Source organism: Phalacrocorax carbo, chromosome 3 (genome assembly GCF_963921805.1).
Source record: "Phalacrocorax carbo chromosome 3, bPhaCar2.1, whole genome shotgun sequence".
Lineage (NCBI taxonomy): Eukaryota > Metazoa > Chordata > Aves > Suliformes > Phalacrocoracidae > Phalacrocorax > Phalacrocorax carbo.
In genome coordinates this window covers 24,050,022-24,074,758 of record NC_087515.1, presented here as the reverse complement: position 1 = coordinate 24,074,758, position 24,737 = coordinate 24,050,022, and the positions used below count along the sequence as shown (strand labels likewise).

At 39.5% G+C, this 24,737-nt stretch overlaps 1 protein-coding gene across 3 annotated transcripts in view; it reads right to left on the bottom strand.

The window, feature by feature from the left end:
* Positions 1–18,693, bottom strand: part of SYT14 (synaptotagmin 14) — a 93,783-nt gene extending 75,090 nt beyond the window's left edge. For 2 of the 3 annotated variants that reach the window (XM_064446158.1, XM_064446159.1), the window contains exons 1-2: positions 18,553–18,692; positions 5,807–5,854 (exon numbers count right to left, since the gene is read on the bottom strand). In XM_064446158.1, the coding sequence (XP_064302228.1) occupies positions 5,807–5,854; positions 18,553–18,565 (61 nt within the window). In that variant the 5' untranslated portion in view covers positions 18,566–18,692. Of the gene's footprint in view, positions 1–5,806; positions 5,855–18,552 lie in introns of all 3 variants that reach the window. The other variant, XM_064446163.1, reaches the window with a different exon arrangement.
* Between the last annotated feature and the right edge of the window lie 6,044 nt (positions 18,694–24,737).

Sequence of the window (24,737 nt, the reverse complement as noted above, 5' to 3'; positions counted from 1 at the left end):
GTACAGATTAGACTTCCCACGGAGTGCAAAATTTAGTATATATTCCAGTGTTCTTAAGTCTAACATTATTACTTTCATTTTTTTAATATGTAGCCATACTTTAGTAATATCTCCCATATTTATTAAGTTTAGTATTCATGGGATAAAGGACAATAAATTTCTTCTAGCCTGGAAAAAAAAAATTATGTGTTTCTCTATTTAAAATTAACTACTGCACAATTATGAACAGATTACTATTATAAAAGTAGCTTTAATTGTATATACTTTTTAATGACGAGGTTTTTTTCCTGTGTCTGTAAAAAGAGAAAATGCATTTTGTACTGTCCACATCTGAACCTTTAAAAGAGTAGAAACAACATACATTTATAAAGTTTTACATTAATTGAGGTTACCCAATTTAAAGAAATTTGCTACCATCTGTAGTATCATCATTTTCTTGACAAAGAAGAAGTTCTACCAACTGGATGACAGCCGAGAAAAAGGGGAAAAATTATTTTGTTTCTTTTTCAGAGGCACTTACTTAGTGTAGACTATCGTAAAAACAGTAATACAACTGGAATATCAGGCACAGTTGACTATCAATAAAATAATGTTTCTACTCATAAAATGAAACCCACAAATATTATTTTTTTCCATTTGAATTGAAGGCAGTTGGCAACTTAATATTCAGATACATGCAAATGGCTAAGGATAGTTGACCAGAACATTAAAGAGGTCATTGCTCTACTTAAAATATACTTCTGACAAAACAAAAATTCATACCTTATCATCTTTCCAAAATTATTATTAAAAGTGACATTTTTCATTGTGAGCCAAAGACACTGTCTTTTCGCAACTTCTTTCTTTTGCATATTAAAGAGCACTTCTGTGCCATTATTAGTCACAAAGGCAGTTTGCTGAATAATTTCCTTTGTTTGCAAGACTGCCACAACAATAGAAAGAAAAGAACATCTTGCAAAAAAAAAAAGGGCTTAAAAATATATTTTTTAAAATCTGCACAACTCAGACCTTACTCAGATACTTAATCTACATTTCCATGAATTAAATACAAAATACGTTGCTGAACTAGCAATATCACTTTGCATTACTTCAAAAATACACAAGTGAACAACAAAAGGAGAAAGACCTACAAATAATATGGGATTGCATTTTCTGCTTTAATGTCACTTCCATGTTGTACAGTATTATACATATCAGAATATATTAAAGAGGGGTTTTCTTCAGTTACAGCTCAATATTGTAAACACTCATCACAAGTCTGTCTTGTCTGTACAAACAAAACCTGAAAACAGCCTTAATTAAAACATTAGTACATCTAACAACAGCCATTTCCAAGGTAGACTAGCAGCCTAGCTACCGGGCACTACACAGCCAAAGAAGATATATTTTTCTGAAGTCTGATCTGAAGTTCCCTAAATTCTTTTGTGTCCATTGCAAAACAAAGGAACAACTTAATGTAACTCTCACGAATCCCTCAAACACACCTCTATGTTCAGAAAATAGCCAGCAAAAAGGCAATCCTTTCATTGAGCAATTTCAGAAAAGCCCTGTCCTTGTCTTCTGCTGTTAAGAACCCTCAGTGACTGAATGAAACAGCTCAGTCACTACTAGCAGGGCTCTTCTTTCTTTAGCCAGGGCTCCAATTTGTACTGTCAGACAAGCAGTAAGAATTGGCATGTGTACGTACATAAAATAAACTTGCATTAAACAGTACAAGTAAACAAGAAGTTCATTTATAATAAAAGCAAAAATATATTTTTCCTTTTTCCAATTTCCAGAATTCAACAACCGTGAAATACAAAACCACACAAACAGTTCAACCACTTAGCTATGTTAAACACAGGAGTCACAAATTTCAGTGCTGTATTATCAAATTCCTGTAATAACTGATCATACGTCATTGAAGTTCTTTTCTATAGCTGGAAAGTGACTTGTTCAGTATTTTACAACTATTAAATGTTATATGCGCACTTTCAGGACCCCGCCCCCCCCCCCATATTTACACATTGAGAAGAAGCCTCTGTTTAAAAACACATACAAATTAGCTTTTAAGGCTTTCCAGAAAAGCCTATCAGACTCCTTACTCCTGATCAGCTCTTCGCAGATTCTTCTCAATAATGTATGAATCTGCTAAAAGGTAACTGAACAAGCGAAACACTATAAAGGTACTGTGATCCCGCTGGTGCAGACTAGAAACGGATCTGCTACAGTCTATCTTGGGCACCTATGAGGCTGTAACATTATGTGACATGGGAGCAGGCCCTGTGCTTGCTATACCTTTCGCTAGCAAATCTGAGTTCTGTATTGGTATCATATTTATACTAGAATTCAGATAATCTCAGATATTCAATAAGCATTATAACTGGTACTTGCAAATCTTTGAGTCTTAGAAAGCTAAATCTATAAACCAAATGAGTTTTATTTATTTCAGTGGAAGCATTGTTAACATCAAAGATGCTTTAATGAGGCTTTTAGATGAAAATGCAACTGTGTTAAATGAAAACACAACTGTTTGTGGTCCCAGTACTGCAGCCTAGAGTAACTAAAAAATTGAGGATAACAAATGTTAAAAAAAAAAAAACAACCCAAAAAACCCTAAACACCTCCATGGTTATGGCTTTTTTGAGAAATGCAAAACTTCAAAAAAATGAAAAGTGAGGTTTCAAATTATTTTCATTGTAATAGCTAAATATTCTTAGAGCAGGCATGTCCCTTTTTAAGCTTTGGGTTTTGTTTTTACAGTTATGCCTTCATATATGAAGTTTTCATTAAATAATTTGAGCTAAATGGTGTGATCACATAGCCTTGCAGATCTTTCTGGTCCCTTTCCATATTTTATCACGTGATGTCCTGAGGCTCCTATTTTCCTAGCAAAAATGAATGGGCACGCAAGAAATAGACAATTTAGGAATGTGTTACATTGCTAACCAGAAAGAAAAATTAATCACCAGCAACAGGTGTTCTTCATGGATATAATCCCTGTATAAATTCTAATTACACTCCATCACTTGAAACTGGATTTGCATTATTCATAGAAGACACATGCTTGCTTGCTCTTCCCTTTTCCCTATTCAGTACAGGACAAATAAAATGGAACATCGCTGTTTATCATATTAGTTGCTTCTCAACAGCAACGTACTTGGAAGGACAATGAGAAAGATGAAAAGACAAGCAAAGTACAAATGTACACTGGATGTCTGTAAAAACTCTAGTTACTTACACTGGCTATTTGCTGCTGATCCTTCTTTGAGAGGTTCCACACAAACACTCTAACTACAGTCACCTGGCAGTCACAGTTACCTGGCAGAAAGCATCACAGGCTTTCAGGCAAATAGCAAACACAGAACCAGTTTGTCAAACCCTGCACCAATTCTCAAAGCCTCATAGATAACATTCAATGAAAATGAGTGAGTGAATCCTAGGAGTGCCACGGTGTACCCTCCTAGTGCCACAGTCACACAGACACCAGTGAAAAAGGAGGGGGGACAGTGCAAACGTACCTAGCACCAGGCAAGAGTACAGGGAACTATCTATGTGTCAATGTGAATACTTAATTTGTCCTTCAAAAGTCCGCAGTGAGCTCATGGACCAAGAAAGGCCTGGCTTTCACAGCACAGTCAGGAGATGGCAAAGGGGAAGACCTCTATGCCACAAAACTTTTCAACTCAATCCTGTATAAGCTTGAAATGAGTACCCAGTCGCATTAGGAACAGAGCTAGAAGGTCTGATTTGACCAGCTCCAGGTTGCTGGCAGCCAGGGATTCTCAGCTTGAAAGGGCCTTCCTACTCTGAGAAGGTCAATATGGATCTTGAGGACGCACTCCAATCCTGGCAAACAAGCAGGCCTGAACAACTAGCAAATAAAGTAATCCTTAAGAGCCTGGCCATTAGTCAATAAAAACACCTTGAAGGAGTACCAGATGATGTAAAGTCACCAAAACACTACACAACTGGAAGATCTGTAGAATGATGGCAAGCACCTTCTGCTTTATATGTAGACCTCAAGTAGGGAGAGAGGACAGACAAGAATGCACCTGCTCCGCACACTACAAGGAGAAATTTGTCAGTAACATGGCTGGGCATGTTGCTCATACATGGGAACTCACATGAAGAAAAAAAGGAACTCAAAATATTGCAGGTATAAATGGCACTAAAAGGATACTTCCCTTTTAAGCACACTCATCCCTAGGCTAATTCATAACCCCAATGCTAAAACGCAGGTTCCATGCAACTGTTATTAAGAAAAGGTTTATAACATCATATTGATGACAAACAGCTTAGAATCTGATGTTCAAACATAACATAGACCTTAAAAAAAAAGTACATGTATTTTCAATTTAGCTTTCAAATAACTACATTAAAAACCATACAGCACTGCCTCTAAGAATGCAGAAAAATTGTTTTTCTGAAAATCACTGCAGTCCCCTGAAGTAAATAGACACTAGCAAGGTTAATAGATTTTGAAACTTTTATCAGTAGGGTTCCTGAAATTCCAATACATTTCATAATTCAGAAAGAAAAGCAGAGCCTATTACAGAAGGAATACAGAGCACTGTGTGTACCGACTTATCCAGCAATGGAAAAAACAGAGACAGCAATAAAGAAGTTTTTCCTTTTTATGTTTTGGTGATGTTTTGTTTTGCTTTTAAAAAGTTATCTCCCCCACAAAATGAAAGTAATAAAAAAGTAAGAATGAAATTATTCACAGTTTAAAAAAAAGCAGACAAGTGTTTTTCATTACAACACTGTCAAACCACACACAACACTCAATTATTCTTTTAACAGATATTTGGAAAAGATGACATGTGACCATAAAGCTATTTTCACCTTCACTGGTAGACTTAATTCTGACATTAGGAGATATTAAGTAAGTGTTTCAAAAAACCCTTTATTTTACTATGCATTGATTGCATTTAAATGAATGGAACGGAAACTAAGAGACCAAACAAAATGTCTTCCTACCAAGTATGATGTGGTTTGACAATACTCTTGAGCCAGTCTAACACTTAGTTGTTGTCAAGAGAGCCTTGCAGCCCTCTTTCTATCCCACCACACTTCCATAACCCTTTCCTTTTGAAAGCACTGAGACTCTTCTGACCTAGCAAGTGAGACAATTCAAGGAACTAATCCTTGAATTAGCTTTCAGATCAGAACAGAGATTCAACAGCAATGCCACAGAAGGGAACATAGGGCCAGCAAAGGGGACAGACAACAGAACTGTATCCAGCAGTTACATCAGCTGAGCTGTACTGTCAAACTCCAATTTCAGTCACTGTAACTCAGCTTTAAACCTGCAAGAGTCCCCTCTTGAGCACTGCTCTGTTTCATGCTCTATCAATTCCTTGTTTCATTATTGATACAGTTGTTTTCAAAGAAGTTCGAGTCATTAGGACCTCAACTGAAAACACAGGCAGAGATTGCCAGTCCATTACATCAGTTGTTTAAAATATCCTCACAACTTTCTATTACTATTAAAAATCATCCTACAAATACCTGGCCAAGGCAAAGAACAAGGTTTGCGCGGTCTCCTGTCACAGCTGAAAGACAGTAACAACTTCCATGTAACTCGGTGAAATTTGGAAAAGCACATTTTTTTCTTCTTGTGAAAAAAATCCAATTTTATTTTGGAATTTCACATTTTATTTCTTTTCTTTTTTTTCATTGACAGCATCAGCATCAAAAGATCTTGCAACAGAAAAATGCAACACTAATATCCAGAAAATGTAAGATCGTAACATTAGGTAGCAGATTTCTCACCAATACTATTCACCAGCTAAGAAGTTCAGTTTCACAAATCATTGCTTACCTTTTCTAATGCAGATTAGCTCATGTACACCGCAAGTTCGTTCTCCACCTATGTGGAAATAAACAATTAGAAAATATTCGCAAATAAAATGTATTTGGCTTCTTAATAAGGCTTGTAAAAAGTGTAAAAGAAAAAGCTATAAAACCATGCCATTTAATTAAAATGCAAAAGATCAATTTATACATGATATCCTCTGGAGAAAACTTGTTAAATCTAAAACAAGAAATGTACCTTTGGTGCAGTTTGAAGAGTTTTACATAGAATTTATACAGATAAAGTTACAAATGCAAGCAAATGAACTGAAGCCACACTAGTATTTCCCAAGTCTAAAACAAGGTTTCCTATTTGAGGGAACTAACATCTACAGAAGAATTCTTAGAATATTAAAAAAATATTTGTAACATGATAGAATGCCAAAGTAATGTTGTTATTGCCTTCCAAGGTAAAAAATGGCTGCATTTAGCTTTTTTTTTTTTTACCATGGAAGATAATCATAAGATTATTTTGGCATTTCTGGAACTCCTAGAGTTTCTCTTTAAGAGCTTTTTTAAATTAAAAAAGAGCTGTACAGAAGTTGAGACATTTATATGAGAATAACACAATCGTTGCTAGAAATATTAAGCTTTAGTTTACATTTTAGTAAAAACCATTTTAATATTAGAATTAGATCTAATAAAAACAAAACACCAACACATAATATACCTAGGGAGGAGAACGAAGGAATCCACAAAGGAAGAAGAGTACATTCAGTCACCCATGATGAAAGAGGAAGGTGTGATACAGGAACGGGACACGAAACAAGCTAGTGCAAAGCCTTGCAGAAGGAGGAATGGGCAGTTACAAACTGTGGAAGAGATTCTTCTAATGGTATCTAGAAATCATTGGAAGAGGATTTTTTTATTATGATTACTTTATATGGAATATATTTACAGTATTCACAATCCTCTTCTCTTAAATTGAATGTTTTTGGAATGATACATCCCACAGTCAGACCTCAAAATTCCAAGCTACACCAAGTTGTGGCCTATCTTAACCATATCCTAATGCCCACTAAACCTTTTTCCATGGACAACAAAAGACTGCATGAATATGAATACAGAACTGAAGGGAACTGCCTACGTTTTCATACCCAGTTCTCTGCAATCTCACAGAAATACAAACCAGACAGTTCCAAAAACTCACAAAACATCTATTCCATATGCATGAATCGCTACTAGGCTACAAACACTTCACAACACACTACAACAAGCTTTAGGTAACAATTATTTCAATCTCAAAAATGTGGAAATACATTATATAGCACTTATTACTCTTCTTCATTCCATAATAAAGGAATTATGCCATTTAATAACAGATATTATGATATAATATCAACTAATATTTAAAACTCATAATTGATAACACTAACAGATGGTGTTGTAGAAGTTTTAAGATTATAATTGTATTTGTAGTGAAATTTACATTTTAAAGAAATAACTGTAGGAAATGCATATATTAGAGGAAAAAGATAAAAGGGATCAAACAAATAGAATAAAACATAACTCCTCTAAAAGAAAATTAAATGTCTGATATATGAAATTAAAAGAATCCTCATTTTATGTCAACATACTTTTTATTCATATTCAGTAGTATGAAATATAAGCCTCAAAGATGCTTGACTTGCCAAACAGGAGTATCAATGAGCCTAAGGATTCCATGAGTTTTTTATTGTCATCACCATTACAAAACCCAGTTATAACAGCAATAAAGTAACTGCCACTTTTCAGTGCATCCTACAAGCTGGACAATATCTTTTTCATTCAGAAAACATTTTGGAAGGAAAACAACAAAAACTAAGTTAAAAAATTTCCGGTTTTACAACAGGGCAATTTAAACAAAACAAGCTTTGGGAGAAGATTACAATCTTCTTTAAAGTCATTGCAATCATCTTCAGGCTACAACAGAGAAACTAAAAGAGTGACTGAAACTCTTCTCCCTAGATTTTCTTCCCCCAATAGACTTAAATTCAGCACTCAAGAAAGAATAAAAACCACTGAAAAAAAGAACAATTTTTTCATTACACAGGTGCTAGACAGTTAGTTAAAAACAAAGATTCACTTAGAAATGACTGAGAGAAGAACAGTGAGCGGCATTAGTTTTTAATTATACTCTGCCCTCAGTGAAATCAACCAGCTTGAAATCTCATCATAACATAGTAATTTGAGGTTTGGATTTTGCATTGCTACCTATGGTTTTCTAAAGAAAGGCGCTTTTTTCCAATCATTTAGATGCTAAAATATGGTGTTCCACTAAAAGCTTTTGCATTAATCCTCATGTAACTTTTTCTTTACCATAAGGCTACATAACAAATTTATACAATTTAACATTCATTCGTTGAGGATTTTCATTTTTTTCCTTTTTGTTAGAAAAGGCTGAATGATATTTCTTATTAAATAGGTGAGTAATCTATTACTCTTTTTCCAAACTGCTTTTGGATGGAAATCAACTGTTAAATAAAAATACACCAAGTGACCTACATGTTTTGAAAATAAAGTTGGAGAAAGCTCCTTTTGTATTTTAAATTAGTTAATTTATTAAACACATAAAATATTATCCTCAGGTGACCTGGGCAGGTTCTTCTTTTCCCTAGTGCTCTTCAAAACTGTGGAACTAATACACTATCAATACTTTGCTTTTACTCACAGATTAACAAATGAACACAAGTCTTTCCGTCTTTCCAACACCCAAGAAGTCTCTCAGCTTTGAATAACCTAGTCATTGAAGGAAACTGGTGATATGAAAATATTTTGTATGACAGCAAGATGTCAACTACTAATTTAGCATTTCAGTCTGAAAAGACTGAGTTTCTGTTGGTTAGCCCACAAGTCCCGAAGGTTCAGTGGTATGACTCTCTTAAATTTTACAGCCTTTAAGTGTTACTTTAAAGTAACCAATTTTAATGTCTCCACACTTCTATAGTTACTTCAAACTTTATTCAGATACAAATGATTATTAATTCTATTTCATCCTGACTATGAACATGAGCCCCTACTTAAAAGTTTAAAGTGAGTTTGCACATAACCTCTTCTCCAGACTAAACAACCCCAGCTCCCTCAGCCCCTCCTCATAAGACTTGTTCTCTAGACCCTTCACCAACTTCATTGCCCTTCTCTGGACACACTCCAGCACCTCGATGTCCTTCTTGTAGTGAGGGGCCCAAAACTGCACACAGTACTCGAGGTGCGGCCTCACCAGTGCCGAGTACAGGGGCACGATCACCTCCCTACTCCTGCTGGCCACACTATTCCTGATACAAGCCAGGATGCTGTTGGCCTTCTCGGCCACCTGAGCACACTGCCGGCTCATGTTCAGCCGGCTGTCAACTAATACCCGCAGATCCTTTTCCTCCAGGCTGCTCTTCAGCCACTCCTCCCCAAGCCTGTAGCGTTGCATGGGGTTGTTGTGACCCAAGTGCAGGACCCAGCACTTGGCCTTGTTGAACCTCATACCCTTGGCTCTGGCCCAACGATCCAGCCTGTCCAGGTCCCTCTGTAGGGCATTCCTGCCCTCCAGCAGATCAACACTTCCACCCAGCTTGGTGTCATCTGCAAACTTACTGAGGGTGCGCTCAATCCCAGATCTTAAGGGTCTTTTCCAACCTTAACAATTTTATGATTCTATAAAACAACATAACACTTTGCCCAAAATGTAATCTGAGAATACACAAAACCCACCTGGGGACACAGAGCTTTTCATAATTTCAGACAATTGATGTAAAATGAGAAATACTGAAAGATTAAGTTATGCTAGAATTGCACATTCAATTAAACATTTGTATTTTCTTGAGCAAGAAGGACCACCTCATGGACCTAAAATCTAAATCATTTAGCACAAACAGAATGGCTAGATGTTTTACAGAAGCAGCTGAAACACCTCATGATGTTTAATTTTCTCAATTTAAGACAGATAGTTTGTATACCAAATCTCTATTTGCCAAGATGATTATCAACACCAAAAAGATGAAAAGGTGTCCATCAAAGAAGATAAAAACACCTGAATTTTGTATTGTTTAAATTGCAACATTTTATGCCTTTCTAAAACTAGTATAATTCAAACTTTAGCTGAAACTCCACTACCAGATGCTGAAAATAATTGGCTAGGAAATTTAACACTGGCATTATCATAGAGTGATTTAGGTTGGGAGCAACCTCTGGTGCTCTGAGAGACTTCAGAGCAGGACCATCTTTACAGGAGGTTCCTCAGGGTCTCAACCAACCAAGTTCTTCAAGGACAGAGATTACATGACCCCTCCAGGCACTACTGGTTCGTACAAGAAGGTGGGGAAGATAGCACCTCTCACCATGAGTACTTCTTCCTTACAGGCAGTCAGGATTTCCCTTAATGTAGCTCACGCCCATTGCCTCATGGGTTTTCACTGTGCACCTGAAGAACCCATCTCCATTTTTTAGACCCCCTTATGTAGGGAAAGGCTGCAATAAGAGTCCCCTTCAGGTTTCCCCAGACTACACAAACATTATTTCCTAAGCCTCTTCTCATGTGCCATGTACTCCAGTCCCCGACCACTTCAGTGGCACCCTGCTGGAGTCTCTCCAGTTTGTCAGTCTCTCTCATACTGGGTTAACACAGCTGGATACAGAATCAGTCTACATTGCTGCAGAGGCACATGGCTGATCCATGTTCAACTTGCTGTTCACCAGGATCCTCAGGGTCTTTTGTGCATAGTTGCTCCTGGCCAGTCTGCCCCCAACTTTTAGTGCTGCACAGAGGTGGACTTTTCATTTGTCCTTTGTTGAAATTCATGCAGTTCCCTTCAGCTCATTCTTTCAGCTTGCCGAGATGAAAGATAGCAGCCCTGCCCTCCAGCATACTAAGTGCTCCCCTACCTGGCACCACCCACAAACTCTGTGAGGGTGCCTTCCATCCCTTCAAACATGTCACACAGTCCCTGTTCCAGCATCAATACTGGTGTGCAACTTAGGATACTGTGTATAAAATGCATTATTCTTCAGTTCAGCAACAAATCCACGTTAGTCGCTGTAGCAGAACATTACACAGTATCACAGAGGTCTATGTCATCTGGTATAATTTATGGGACATACTTTTTATATGATAAATTACTTTCCTGCTGAGGATTGTATTTTAATTTGCATTTCCCTAAGTTTGGACTACATTCAACAAACATTCCCTTAAAATTTTATTCAACATTAGACAACTATTTTTTTCCCTTGACAAATCCATGAAATTCCAGTGCAGAATGACAATACCACACAGGTTGAGGGCAGAGTGCTCATTACAGTCGTTGAGAGCCCACTTTGTAAAATTACAGAGGAGCAGCTGCTGCTCACGCACAGCCATAGCAAGGGACGTGCATTTCAACACAGCTCTTCTGCTCCTGCTCTGTGACCCCATGTCAGACACAGTCATAGTCAATCTACAGATCAAAGGTAAGGCTGGCCACCTGCCTTGAGCATGCAGGATTCTCAAACGAGAAGGAAACAACAGTGCTGTGCAGCAAAAGTATAAGATAGAGGTGTTATAGTGCAGAAACATAAAATGGGATACAAGTGAAAGTGCCCATCTCACTGCTAATGTTAACATGTCTGAAGTGTGTGGACATACTAATGCTTTCGCTATGAATACAAGATACTTAGGAAACCCATTCTTACGCTAAGCCGTTTCATGTAACTTACTACAAGTTTATTCTAAAAGACAACTATAATGAAAGTGGCTTACATATAGCAACAAATCTACTCCTTGAAAAAATGGCTTATACCATGAGCTAATTTTAAGGAAGAAACTGGTTTTAGGTGAACAGACAGCTAACTGTAAAGGAAAACAAGTAAAGCTGGAAAAACTTTCACAGAACAGCAACTCTACACCCAGCATCGCTATTTTTCCTAGAAAGGTTACATATACTCTTTAGCCCATCCTCACCCCGGCGTAAAATTACCTCTGCATTCCTTTAGTACCCTTTTTACAACTGAAGTCTACAAATAATATTGCATATGTAAAAAATTAAATGTTAAAGTTGAATCCTTGGAAGTAGTCAAAAAAGCAAACTAAAAAGCAAACAATGTTTTCATTTACTACTAAAGAGACAGAAAGTAAAAAAATCAAATTTGCTATTTTATATACTTATCATGTGCCCACATCTTGCATATTTTGTGCTGTTTTGGTCTCCTCTCTGTCCCAACACCTCAAAGAATAAAATAGAATGACAGAAATTACAGAAAAAGCCAAAAAATGTCAATAAAAATGGTAAACGCACACATGTTTTCCATATGAGGAGTGATTTAATAGGCTAAGACTCCTGGACCTGGAAAAAGACACAACAGATGGTGGACATAAGCAGGTGAATAAAGAACGATTATTTACTGTCAAGCCCACTAATACGAGAAACAAGTATCAGATTCAATTAGGAGCAGACGTGTTCAAGACCAGAAGTTTTCAACGGTGAAAGTTAAATATCAACATTCTGGTTTTATAATACAAGCTGCTACTGCAAAGACTGTGTTCTCTGCTAGCACTATTTAAAATGACTGCTATCTATTAATTTCTTAGCCTAAGGATAAGGTCATCTACCTGTTCTGACTTAAATTAAGAATACTTTCTTTGTTATTATCTGACTATAAAAGTAGTGACAAACATTAAAACTTTTTTTCACATGGAAAATATTTAATTTTTAATTATTTTTTGTAATCAACAGAACCAATGACACTGATAAATTAATTAGCAATGACAACTAATCAAGAATAGCATAGCCATTTCGGTTTCTCAAACAAATTTTCATCTGATCCTACCCACACTGAAATAAATGGAAGCATCTCCATGAACTTACAAGCCAAAAAGAAATAGAGATAGGACAGATTTTCTAAGCTGACTACATCATAAAGCAGAGAGGTTCTTGGGGACCTTCTCTCCCCATCATGAAAATAATACTATTTCAGCTTCTTTTCTACCACGAAGAGGAGGCTGATGGGAGACCTCATCGCTCTCTACAACTACCTGAAAGGAGGTTGTAGCGAGGCAGGGGTCGGTCTCTTCTCCCTAGTAACAAGCGATAGGACGAGAGGAAATGGCCTCAAGCTGCGCCAGGGGAAGTTTAGGTTGGATATTAGGAAGAACTTCTTCACCGAAAGGGTTGTCAGGCATTGGAACAGGCTGCCCAGGGAGGTGGTGGAGTCTCCATCCCTGGAGGTATTCAAAAGAAGGGTAGACGTGGTGCTCGAGGATATGGTTTAGTGGCGGACTTGGCCGCGATAGGTCAGCAGTTGGACTCGATGATCTTAAGGTTGGAAAAGACCCTTAACGACTCTATGATTCTATGACACTTCTCCTTCCCACTCTTCTGACAACTGAAATGTAACTAGCACTAAAAAAAAAAAGACTAATAAGTTATTCATTTTACCTTGTTCTCAGTCAAATACTGTTTCAGATAAGTCTTACTGCATCTCTTCATTTCCACTAGTAAATATAACGAGCAACAGAAACATTCAGTATAAATGGTTCAAATCTGACCTGATATAAAACCAGTGGATATTTTTTAAAATAAGAATAGAATGAGAACCAGCAGCCACAAGAATTGTTACTTCACTGCAGATGACAAGAAGATTAAATATACATTGCCAAGTAATGTACACTGCTATCAAGTGTTCTGGAAATAAAAAAGATGTCAACAACAAAAGTTGATAGCAAAAAAGAAATTAAAAATTAGTATGTACAGTTTTTAGTTAGCACCACTGAATCACCACTCTAGAGCAAAGTCTCACAACAGAAAGCTAAGAAATATTTATTTTTTTAATGATCTATGCACTTGTGTGTATAATTTACTTTAAAAGTGTACATTTCAATAATTTTAGTTATTCAAAGAAATGGTGAGAAAAATATACTCACAGAAATAGTATTAGTAACTGGATTTCTCATATTTCAGCTAAAACAGTAAATTTGTGATACAAAGGAAAATAACAACATAGAACGTATATTTCAAAAGATCCCAGTTAGTAGGAAAACTGCTTATTTTAGACTACATAACAAAAATACCTGTACATTGTGCATCAATCATAACAAACCTACAACTTGTCACACTGAAGAATATGTTCCTCCACAGAATGTGACCTTTTAGTTCAGAAACCCAACATTCATTTCCTGTCTTACAATTAGCATTCAAAACCATCCCGAAGTTTCTCCATCTCACTCTAGAGACAGATTTACACAGAAATCAGAAAACATATCCCATATCCTACCTCCAAGAATTAAACATTCAAAATTCAGGAAGTGCAAGGATTAAATGCTGACTTGAAATCCTTACTTCAATTCCCAGGTGCACATTTAGTTTGATATACAATATTGGACCTTTGCCTTAGGCAGTCCAAAAACTGACAATATTGAGGGAAAAGCCTGAGAGTGCGAGCTGTGGATTCCTCACATCATTCACTACAAAAGCTGGAAAGAGTGTTATTGAATCAGGCTGGGAATAAAGTGAAGAGAAAATATGACCTAAGAGTTAAAGCAGTTTAAAGTTCTCTGGGAGACAGCAAGACTCTTTATTCTCTTTCTTCTGTCACAGATCCCCTGTACTTTGGTGAGCAGTAATATAACCCAACATTTTTAATCAGGTAGCGACTGTGTGTTTGCTTTCCTGCATGCCCATCTTGAACACCAAGAGTTCCAATTTGCAAAAGCGCTAAGCATTGAAAATGAACAGAATTCAAGAATTCCCCTCTGCAACACATCAACTTCCTTATATCAAGTACAATAGTTTCATTCAGCCCACAGGAGCTTGTCAAAAAGTCTGTAGAGCATTAGAGGTTAGATTTTTTTTTTTAAAAGGTAGCCCACTCTATTACCTAAAGGGCAATAGAGACCTAACAGCTTGCTTTATTTCAACAGATCCATAACACTACAGTGATGATGGTATAACATAAATCCAACCAGGAAATTGACAATTTTGCACAAGGCACAAGGTTTTACTGTCATCAGCAAATAATGCAGGGAATCATCCTTACAATTACATTAAAAAAAAAATTAATACCAGGTAACACTGACTGAATAGTTTCCACTACAGTGAGTGAGCATAAGACAGCATTAAATGGAGTATGTGTGGCTGATCAAATCTGATACCCTGACATTTGATCTACCCCACATTTAATGAATGTGTTTAGAAGTGAGCCTAAGCACAAAATACAGCTTCTTACATTTAGGCTTTAATACTGCTGCTGCTTTACCCCTGGCCCCGGCTGTACCAACTTCGATTCAGAAGCACTATGGCCAATTCAGGTCAGCGCTGACTTGAGAATCTCTATGCCATCTTACACCCCTCTAGTCACTGCTGCAGTGACACCTGAATATCCCAGGCAACTTGGAAGTCAAGATAAAACTGTTTACTAGGCCCCATTCAACCTATGAGCCACACATATGATACTCCTACCTACTGTACACAGCTCATTGCTCTTTTGTTTCCTGTTCTGGATCCTGAAAATTTGCAGCTAGGCATAGTTTTAATGTAACCCATATGAAGCAGCATTCTAAATCATCTCTCTTCTTGTATCCATAAAAAAAAGTAGGTTCATTCAGTAATTTTTGTCTTTGTTCCCCAAGAAAATGAGGGTTACATAATTAAACAGCTAATTTCCTGCCCCATCCTTCTATTGCTTACAAATTCACTGTCTAATTTAAGCCAAAATTGACAGAAAGCTTTAAGAACTTAATACTTTTGGATTCTATGTTTCATAAAACATCAGCAGTCAAATACAACACAACCACAACCCCCCCCCCCCCACACACACACACGGACAGCCTACCAGCCAATAAATCCATGAACAACATGCACAGCACACAGCTGCACCTGCCTGCTCCCAACCAAACAGCTGACAGATGAGGAAAGAGAGGGAGGAACAATCTTGCAAGAAACATGAGAAAACTCAGGACACTTCAGAGAAACCCAGGGAACGAAGGAACAAAAGGAAAGGTATTCAAAAGCCTAGATACATGATGAGGCATACTATATCAGGAAGGGCAAGTGTTACACTGGTAGGATCACAGGGGAAAGTATGGGAAGCCATGTTCATTAGTCTCATTACTCTAGCAATAACTTACGAGATGACAGCACCGCCCTGTAATTCTTTCTTCTCTACTAGATTCCTTTTATACATACAGCTTATTGTTCTCTTCAGTACTACTTCTCAGTTCTTAACACTAAACTCCTCACAATACAAACCACAGGGAAGAGTTTCAATTAGAAACGAATTAACTCAGTCTAAAAAGGTTCATCTCTAAATGCATCCCCGTCCTTGAGAAACACACACTTTTGTATAGCCTATACCACGTTACCCCATGTACCAGTGCAGCCCAAAAACCTGGTAAAAGTAGACTCACGAGGATACACGAGATATGCAATTCTGCCTCAGGTTACAAAGCGTCTGACTGTGACCTTTACATTTCTTTTCCCTCCTCCATGCAACTGCAATACGATTTCCATCGCTAGCTCCTCACGAAGACCTCAATTCAACAGAGCTCCTAAGGCAGGTGCCAAAGTTTTGCTATTGCTCAGAAGAGGAAAAGCAGCATCAAGAAATCAAATTAATGCTGCCATGAGGAACATTACCATAGATAATGCTGAAGGATTCTCAGAAGTGAATCCTCAACACAGCCTGTATTTTGACACTTTTAGACTCGAAGTCCTATGGTTTGATACTGACTTCAACAGACAGCATTCACCCAAATCAAACTTGTATTTTTAAACACTGTTGGCCAGGAAATAGTACTCCTAAACAGTACAGTCAAGGCAAGGTACTGTTGCACAAACAGGAGGGAGGCAACACAAAGGTGAGGAATAAAAATTGTAACGCCTACTAACAAATATACAGCAATCAGCTCTTCGGTTGAAAATAAAGAGGATGCTACATGCCTGCTACAGACTACAGCAATAAAATACATTGCATCTTCTGTCTTCAGGAAGACTACTAAACAAAACCTAGCAAATAATTTCCATGATTGGATTTATTTTTTTATCCCGCCTTACATTTAACTGTAAGCTACACACCCAGTCTTCTCAAGAGCTTAAGTGTGTTTTGGCAATTTCACATCAGTGTCTACAATACATTGAGCTATTTCTAAAGCCTGGCCCAAATGAAAAGTGTTGCATTCTTTTCAAAGGCTTGATTGCTTAATTAGTTCAGAACTGTTTGCTCTAAGAAGCAATACCTTAAATCATCTGAAAATATTAAACATGAATTTCACATTTTGTGAATACTTTCAGATCTAGCAAATTCTCACAGATTTCTGGGATAACACAGCCTAAAACGAAAACAGAGAGATTTTGAAGGACCAATATTTTTTTTTTCAGAGCTTGAGTTATGTAAAAAGTCCAGACCCTGCAGGAACTTTTGCTATGTTCTTGAAAATATTAAGAGGGCTTTTCAGCTGAAGAGAGCCTAGCCAACTTAAAGCCAGCCAACTTAGACTCCCGGTGTGCACAGCTTTCAAAACAGGGTGAGCAGGCAGCTCTGCTTGCACAGTGCAACTTCTCCTTACGGAGGCCTGAATTACTAATTCTGGGAATCTGACAGCACAGGAACATCCCACGTGCAAAACAAACAAGAACAGTTTGCTTTTTTTCCCCACTCCCTCACTATTTTCCTCAATTATTTAAGTCGCGACAACAGACACTTTCAAAAAGAAACACCACGGTCAGGGAAGCGGCACAGCTTAAGACCTTCTTTTGTTGGAAATAAAATTCTGGGGCTTATTTTTTTTTTAAAGGATTTTTAACGAGGTGTAAAATTACTCTAAGAATCGAGAGAAAAGCTTTCTACCAAAGCTCAGAAGCCTTTGCTTTGAAGGGGATCATCTCCAAAGAAACCCAACAAGTGTCTAGCATATCTCACTCCTTTGTTGTTGTTGTTGTTGTTGTTAAGCGATGACTAGAAGGATCTGCGGGCACAAGCTTCCACACAGCCTGTTAGCTCTCAGCAGCTGGGCAACCAGCAGAGAGCAGGGAACCTCCCTCGCCTGGGCAACCAGTTTTCAGACACTTCAGGGCCAGGAGGGACGATTAGTTTTAAAGCAGTTGGTAAAGTCTCCCGGGGGAGGACGGATGAGACTGCGCACATTCGGCGACTGACATTTACAAGCAGGTGCGGGTTGTTCCGAGACACCCCCTCGCTCCCGCCGCCTCGGACCGGGCGGCGGCAGAGGCGGCCGAGCCCCGGCCCCCCAGCCGGTCCGGAGAGGGGCGGCCCGCCCCCGCCTGCCCCCCGGGCAAGGGCGGCTCACGGAGCGGGGCGGGGGGACGGCTCCGTCCTCCTCACCTCACCTCCCCGCCGCGGCGCCCACGGGCGCACGCCCGGCATCCCCGGGGCAGGCGGCGGAGGAGGAAGAGGAGGAGGGAGAGGAAGGATGCCGGCCACCGCGCCGGGGATTATTTACCCGTTCCCGGCTCTCCGGCACGGAGACGGGAGGAGGGAGCAGCGGCGCTCACCTCTCCGCCACGCACGGAACAGCCCCGCCGCGGCAGCCCCCGCCGTCCTCAGGGCGGGGAGGAGAGAGAGAGGGGGGGGAAAGGAGGCGCTCCCCGCCGCCCTCCTGAGCCCGGCTCCGGGCTCCGCCAGGCGGGGGTGCAGCCCGGCCCCAGTGCGCCCCCGCCTCACGCCGCCCCCCTCTCCGTGCCCGGGGGAGGGGAGGGAGAGGAGGGGGCTGGGGGAGGGGAGCGATTCGGGGCGAGAGGAGCCCGTTATTGGCCTACTTACCATCAATCGCCATGGTCCCCGCGGTGGGCCGTACCAAGTGGAGCGCAGGCAGGAGAGGCGCTGGCAGGCGCCGCGGCTGCGAGACGGGAGCGCCGGGTGGGGGCGGCGGGGCGGGACAGCGGAGCCTGCCGAGGAGCGTGACTCCTCCTCCTCCTCCTCCTCCTCCTCCTCTTCTTCCCCCCTCCCCGCCGCCGCCGCCCGGCGCGCGCCCGCCCCCAGCGGGCTGGAGACCCACCGCCCCGCCCCCCGCCCCGCCCCTCAGCGGCTGGTGGGGCGGGAAGTGCTGAGGGCCGCTCGCGTTTGGGGAGAAAAACGCTGCTTTTCATCAAGGGAGGGTCTCATCACTTTCCATGGTTCTCCTTCGTGGGGGTTTCTACCCAAAGCGGTTCGTTGGAACAGAAAACAAAGCTGTTAAGCCACTAGTTTCAGTCAGGCTGTGGTTCCACAAACATCTCCAGAACTTCCTGCAGTAAAGAGCACGGAGCTTCCCTGTGTTCATACAGGTACGACCGCACCGAGTGCCTGTTCGGTGCCACAAAATGCTGGAAAAAAGTCTTACTTTTGCCAAGAAAAGCAGCGGAAAGAGGGGAAATATCAGCATTAAAATTACCCGTGCGGTCTTGGCTTGCTCCACATTGCAGGTAATAAATACATCACGATGTCGCGCTGCTGCACAGTCATGGACTTTTATTTTTTTTCTTTTCCCCATCATACCTCTGACTGACTTGGTGGACAAGGCAGATGGCATCTGAGAGTGAATCAGGAGCCTGTGGTGAATAAAGACACTGTAAATCTCGGGGTTGGTGGCTTCCATTTCTAACCATAATGTTCAGTAGCCGTTGCGTCCGATTTTCCATAGTTTTGGGTGTGGAATACTGAAAAAACATTCTGTCATGTGGAGCCACGTTCACAAGCACGCTATGTATCTTCAGAAGGGCTTGACACCTTTGAATTTATAGCAAGCTTTGACAAATGCTTGAGGTGAATTTAATGCTAAAAGGCATTCAAAGAAATGAGAAGGGATTCATGAATCTGCAGTACTTCACATGGGGTTTTTTTGGGTGGGGGTTCTCATTAAAACTTGGCTATGGCAGGCACTTTTCTGTGGCTACGCCCTCCGTTCACTCCTCCATTCCATCCCTCAGGCCCTGCCTCTGTTGCCTCTCTCTCCTCTGTCCCACATGCCACAGGTCCTTCCTCTCTCTTCCATGCCTTTTCCTCAGCTGCCTCATGCTTGGACCAGCCTCTTTTCCCCTGGGGGTCTGCAGTTGTTGTCCCACTCTGGACATCCTCCTTCTGCACCCTCCTCCCAGAAGCTCCATGCAAAAGGAGCAGCACGGTGAGCAAACAGGACAGGGTCTCACAAGGCCCTGCGGTGCTTACCACAAGGATCTTCACAGCCCATGCACAGCATGGCTCCTGCGACTAAAAGAGAAAACAGCTGAGCAGGCTGGTTGTGTTGTGGATTTTATATTGTGAAAGACAAGAATATATACATAAAACTCTGTTGCTGTGTAGGAAAGCTGTAAGGAAACAGAACACGTTAGTACATGCGAACAAGTTTTTCAGACATGCATGGAACTGGCCAAAGTAGGAAAATTTTCACAAGATTGTCAGGAGGAATATCTTTGGTACATATATATTCTTTCTGCCAAATGTTAAGTCACTCAGCAAATCCTGGAAACATTAATCTCCTTCAGCCTCGCAGCCTTCAGAAATGTTTTGTCCTATGGAAAAATCAGTGTGTTTTCTCAACCTCATTCTTCACCTCAGTGACTTAAAAATGAGGAGTTTAAAAGCAAAGTCAGCTTGAGCAAAATGGCCATCTTGGAATACACGAGTCCCAGCTGACAGACATTTGTCCAGATAAGAAGCAACTGTGAAAAAGGATCTTAAAAGAGAAAATCTCAGTAGAGCTTAACAGCAAATATATTTCTCCATACCAGCACTGACATTTACCTCAGATACCCCGATGATACTCTGTTCGTTCCTAGAAAGTGTTCCAGCACTGATGTTTTCTGTACAATTTGTCTTGATCATCATCTTTCTGACAGTATTACTGTATTGAGCTCAGGATCGAAGGCTCCTGTGGGATCAAGTATGTTGTTAGAGTTATTATCCTTCTCTACCTTTTTTTTTTTATTATTTATCCCCCTGCTTTTGGAAGCATCCCAGTCCCTGATGTCAGCAAAACTTCCCAGGGCACAGACATCTACCCATACAGAAGCCGGGATTCAGTTTGCAAGATGTTTAAAATGTCATCTGAAAATTTTGGAGAGCCTCACATGTCATCGCATTTCTGTGATTCACGTATGCAATTAACATAGTGGGATGCAGAAGCTCATATCATTGGACAAACTCTTTTTGAGGGTGAGGAATGAATATATGTTTGTAAATTAGTAACATCATGATTGGAACTCTTAGTCTAAGCTTTTGGTTTTCAAAACACAAGAGAAACGTACAATTTCTACCGAAGTAGTGATTTACTCAGTTTGGAAAAAGTTTCAGGACAGGAGTAACAAACATCACATCAACAAAGAGATGGTATGAAAAGTAAGCGTGAGGAACCAAAACGTGACTTTTCAGAGCTATGCTGAATCAAATCAGTTCTATTTGTGCTTTACTTTCACAAGCACATGTTTAAAATTTCTAAGCTTTATTCAAACATCAGATACTTCTGCCCACCACCATGAAAGTCTTATCTTTCCACGTTACCAGGAGGGACAAATCTTGAACAAACTTCCAAAATTCAGCTATTTTGGTTTTGTTCCCATGGTGTAATTGCGACAGTGTAAGCTATAGCTGCATCCATTCCCTGCAGAAAAGGAACACAGCTGATAAGTTCTGGCTGTGTCAGAGGCTTTCTGCTAAATCCAATGGGCAATTCATTTTGCTGAAATAATTTACATGTGATCCTACGAGTCTGCCATTTGCAGACAAGGACAGCTGCACACAAAGGTGGCTACAGCTCAACACGACACCTTAAGTAATGGTGATGAATCTGGTGTGCAAACGATTCACAGATTATCAAGAGTTTCCTGTCAAAGGGAAGAAGTAGCACCTGTTGCAACAACAAACTTGCTGACAGCAAGTTTGCCTCGCTAATACAACTAACGCACACGTACAGGATAAATTTTATCCCGTAAGCCCTAAAGCTTTCAGCATACTACCTCCACAGGAGAAGGTTCTCCCACTGCACTGATGTGAAGCCACTTTGGCGACTGAAATTGAAAGCTGCTGGAAACTTTGGCATGAGGGCCATAGGAGGATAAATACGTTAAAGATCATGAAGGTCTCAGTTACTGGCAAAACAAGTACAGTAATAGAATATTATATAAGTAGGTGTATGATATATAGTATATTTTTACTTATATATAGCACAGGGACATAATTCCATTTTAAGACCGAGCCAGTTTAATATATCTTAGTGCTACTGCTTATATACATTTTTTGTGTGTGTGTTTATTACATAAAAATATTTGCTTTTTCTGAGTAGAACTCTGCACTGATTTTTCTCAAAACCATCAAATATTATATGGGGCATTGCATAATAATTCTAAGTTATATGATCCTCATTATAAACTGATTCTTTGCACATTTAGGCATGATCCATGCCAAACCTATTTAGATTTTCTCTTTTACCTTAGCCATAATCTTAGTATTAACCCAGATATGGTTAAAGAGCCTATGCTTAATGAAGGCATAGAATATATGAAAGCCATAGCATATATGAATGAAAAGACTAACCAAAGGATTAGAAAACATGGGCTATTGGTGACCTGAAAGGTTGAAGTCCTAGATTAATAATCTGCTAATTAAGACGCCAGACAGATAAGCTATCTATAATTGTCATGTTGTGAACAAAATGAGTCCAAAATTAAACAAACAGTGGAAGAAAGCTTCAAACAGCTGGATGTAAATTTTCCAGTGGAATGTTGCCATTTCATTCTGATGTAGGTACTCTGCAAAAACATAACGGTTTCACTGAAATGCCATTGGGGAGGGGGGTGGAATTAAGAGCATATGCAAGGTCTTTCATTTCAGAAAAAACTTTTAATCTCAAGCCTTTTTACTTCATATTATATTTTAACATAATATTGACATTTAAATGAACCATGTTGATTTTATCAATATAAAATCTTTCCATTAGAAAATTCAACCCTTGGTTGAAACTTCACTTAACAGGGTGTTCCAAAAACATGTGTGTGTGCGTGTGTGTGTGTCTGCCTTTTCTCAGGTTGTATTTCAGTCTGGAATGAAAACAGATTTTGAAAGAATAGATCAAAACTCCCACAAAACTAAAATTCTGGGGTTTTTAATCAGGAGCCTTACAAAAGTCCCAGCAAGAAGCAGAACGACGTGCAGCTCTAGAGTATTCTAAACTTGTGGATAATTGATAGGAATGCAAAAAAATCTGGTGTGGCGATGTTGAAACAGAGAGACAAGCAGACAAACTCAAAAGCTCTAACCTGTAATGCTGAAGTTAAAACGTGACCTCTGAGATATCTTCAGGAGATATCTCCCAAAGATATTATTGCTCCAGCAGATGAAAAGATGGCTAAGAATTATAATACAGTGCTATGCCCTAACTGATTTGGGATATCAATTTACAACTTTCCCCAAGAATTTTTGGCAGCAATTTTATAAACACTGCTGGTCAGATTTGCAACTTAATGTCCATCCGGTTTAGTTTGTCCCACAAAGTGTTCTTTATTAGGACATTAAATACCCGACCTTTCACTGTTAAGGTTTGCGTTATCAGGTTGTTGGCACTAAGTAACCAATCTGCAACTCTTAGTCTTAGTTTCTCATTGTTTTTGAAAGCTTTGAAAGACAGCCTGGGCCCTCTGACAGAAATTGCATAGCTACATCTGGTAAAAGCGATCTACCAGATACCCTCAAGTCTGCAATTGTTGGAAAAGATCATAAGCCTGACTCTTGAAGCAAATGATTGGCCAAATACCACTCCATGTTTAACTTCATATTCATGAATAAATGATTGAGAAACTGTAAAAGAATATTTCCAGCAGCACCTTTCTTCTGCCAAATTTGGGACTCCGCAAAGTCAGATTTCCAGCTAGGATACAGTTGGAAAAAGTCCTGTGAGCTAAGGCAAAGACCAAAGATTTTTGTTCAGTTTCACATTGTTAATCTATGGGTATTGCATCTGCTACAGAAATAAAAACTGAAAACATAAATAAACCCATGAATTTTGGTGCCTGATTATTCTAGCTGATGTTCAGTTAGCCATGAGTCACATGCAGACTTCAGAGCTGAATAAATTAGATAATGACTTTTATTGGTACTCTTGTAAAAAACTTAACTGGCTCAAGTTACTGAAGTAAACATTATTCAACTGTGTTGCCTTGCACTGTTCCAAAACAAAACATCATGAAGATACAGCTAGGACTGTTAAGTGCAATTCCAAAGAAATCTGTGTACTCATACGAACCACAGAAATTATAAACCAAGACTGTGCCAGAAAACCCTGTGCCAAATTAATCCAAAATCCATGCGGACGTGCTGGTTTTTCCAAGAGAAGCTGAACTAACAAAGCGGGTTTCCTGCAGATGTAGTTCTTCACCACTTGCCTCCATCCCTCTTCAGTGGGATGTCCCTAGCTCACCCTCATGTCATCCTCTGCTACATCCCCAGCAAACACAGCACACGCTGCAGTTATTCCAGAGCTTTGTACACACTCTTCGAACAGTCCAAACAAAAACTAAAAGATGAATTGTCATGGTTGATTAATTCTCCTGGCCTTTTCTTCAACAGGGGCGCTAATTTCATTCTCTCTTTCTTCTACACAGAAGTTAGTTTCCATGAAACTAGAAGGAACCTAATTATTTCTGAGATCTTGATGAACTTGACCAACTGTTTCAAAGTTGAGGCTTCCCTTAGCTTTGACAGGCAGAAGCATTTGACAAAGCGAGCATGTTCACATAAGCCTCATTTGCTTGGGAAATCAGGCTATAAATCTTAAAGCCCAGCAAATGGCCTGCACAACTCCAGCAAAAAAAAAAAGCTACACTTGCAAAACAATACATACAATTTAATACAAATGAACAACAACAAAAACCCCTTGCTTTTTCAAAGGCAGGGATCACATATGGATCTCTTGACATACAAGTGGATGGGAATTACAGTACTTTCTTACAGAACAGTTCTGTGGACTTCTAATTAGA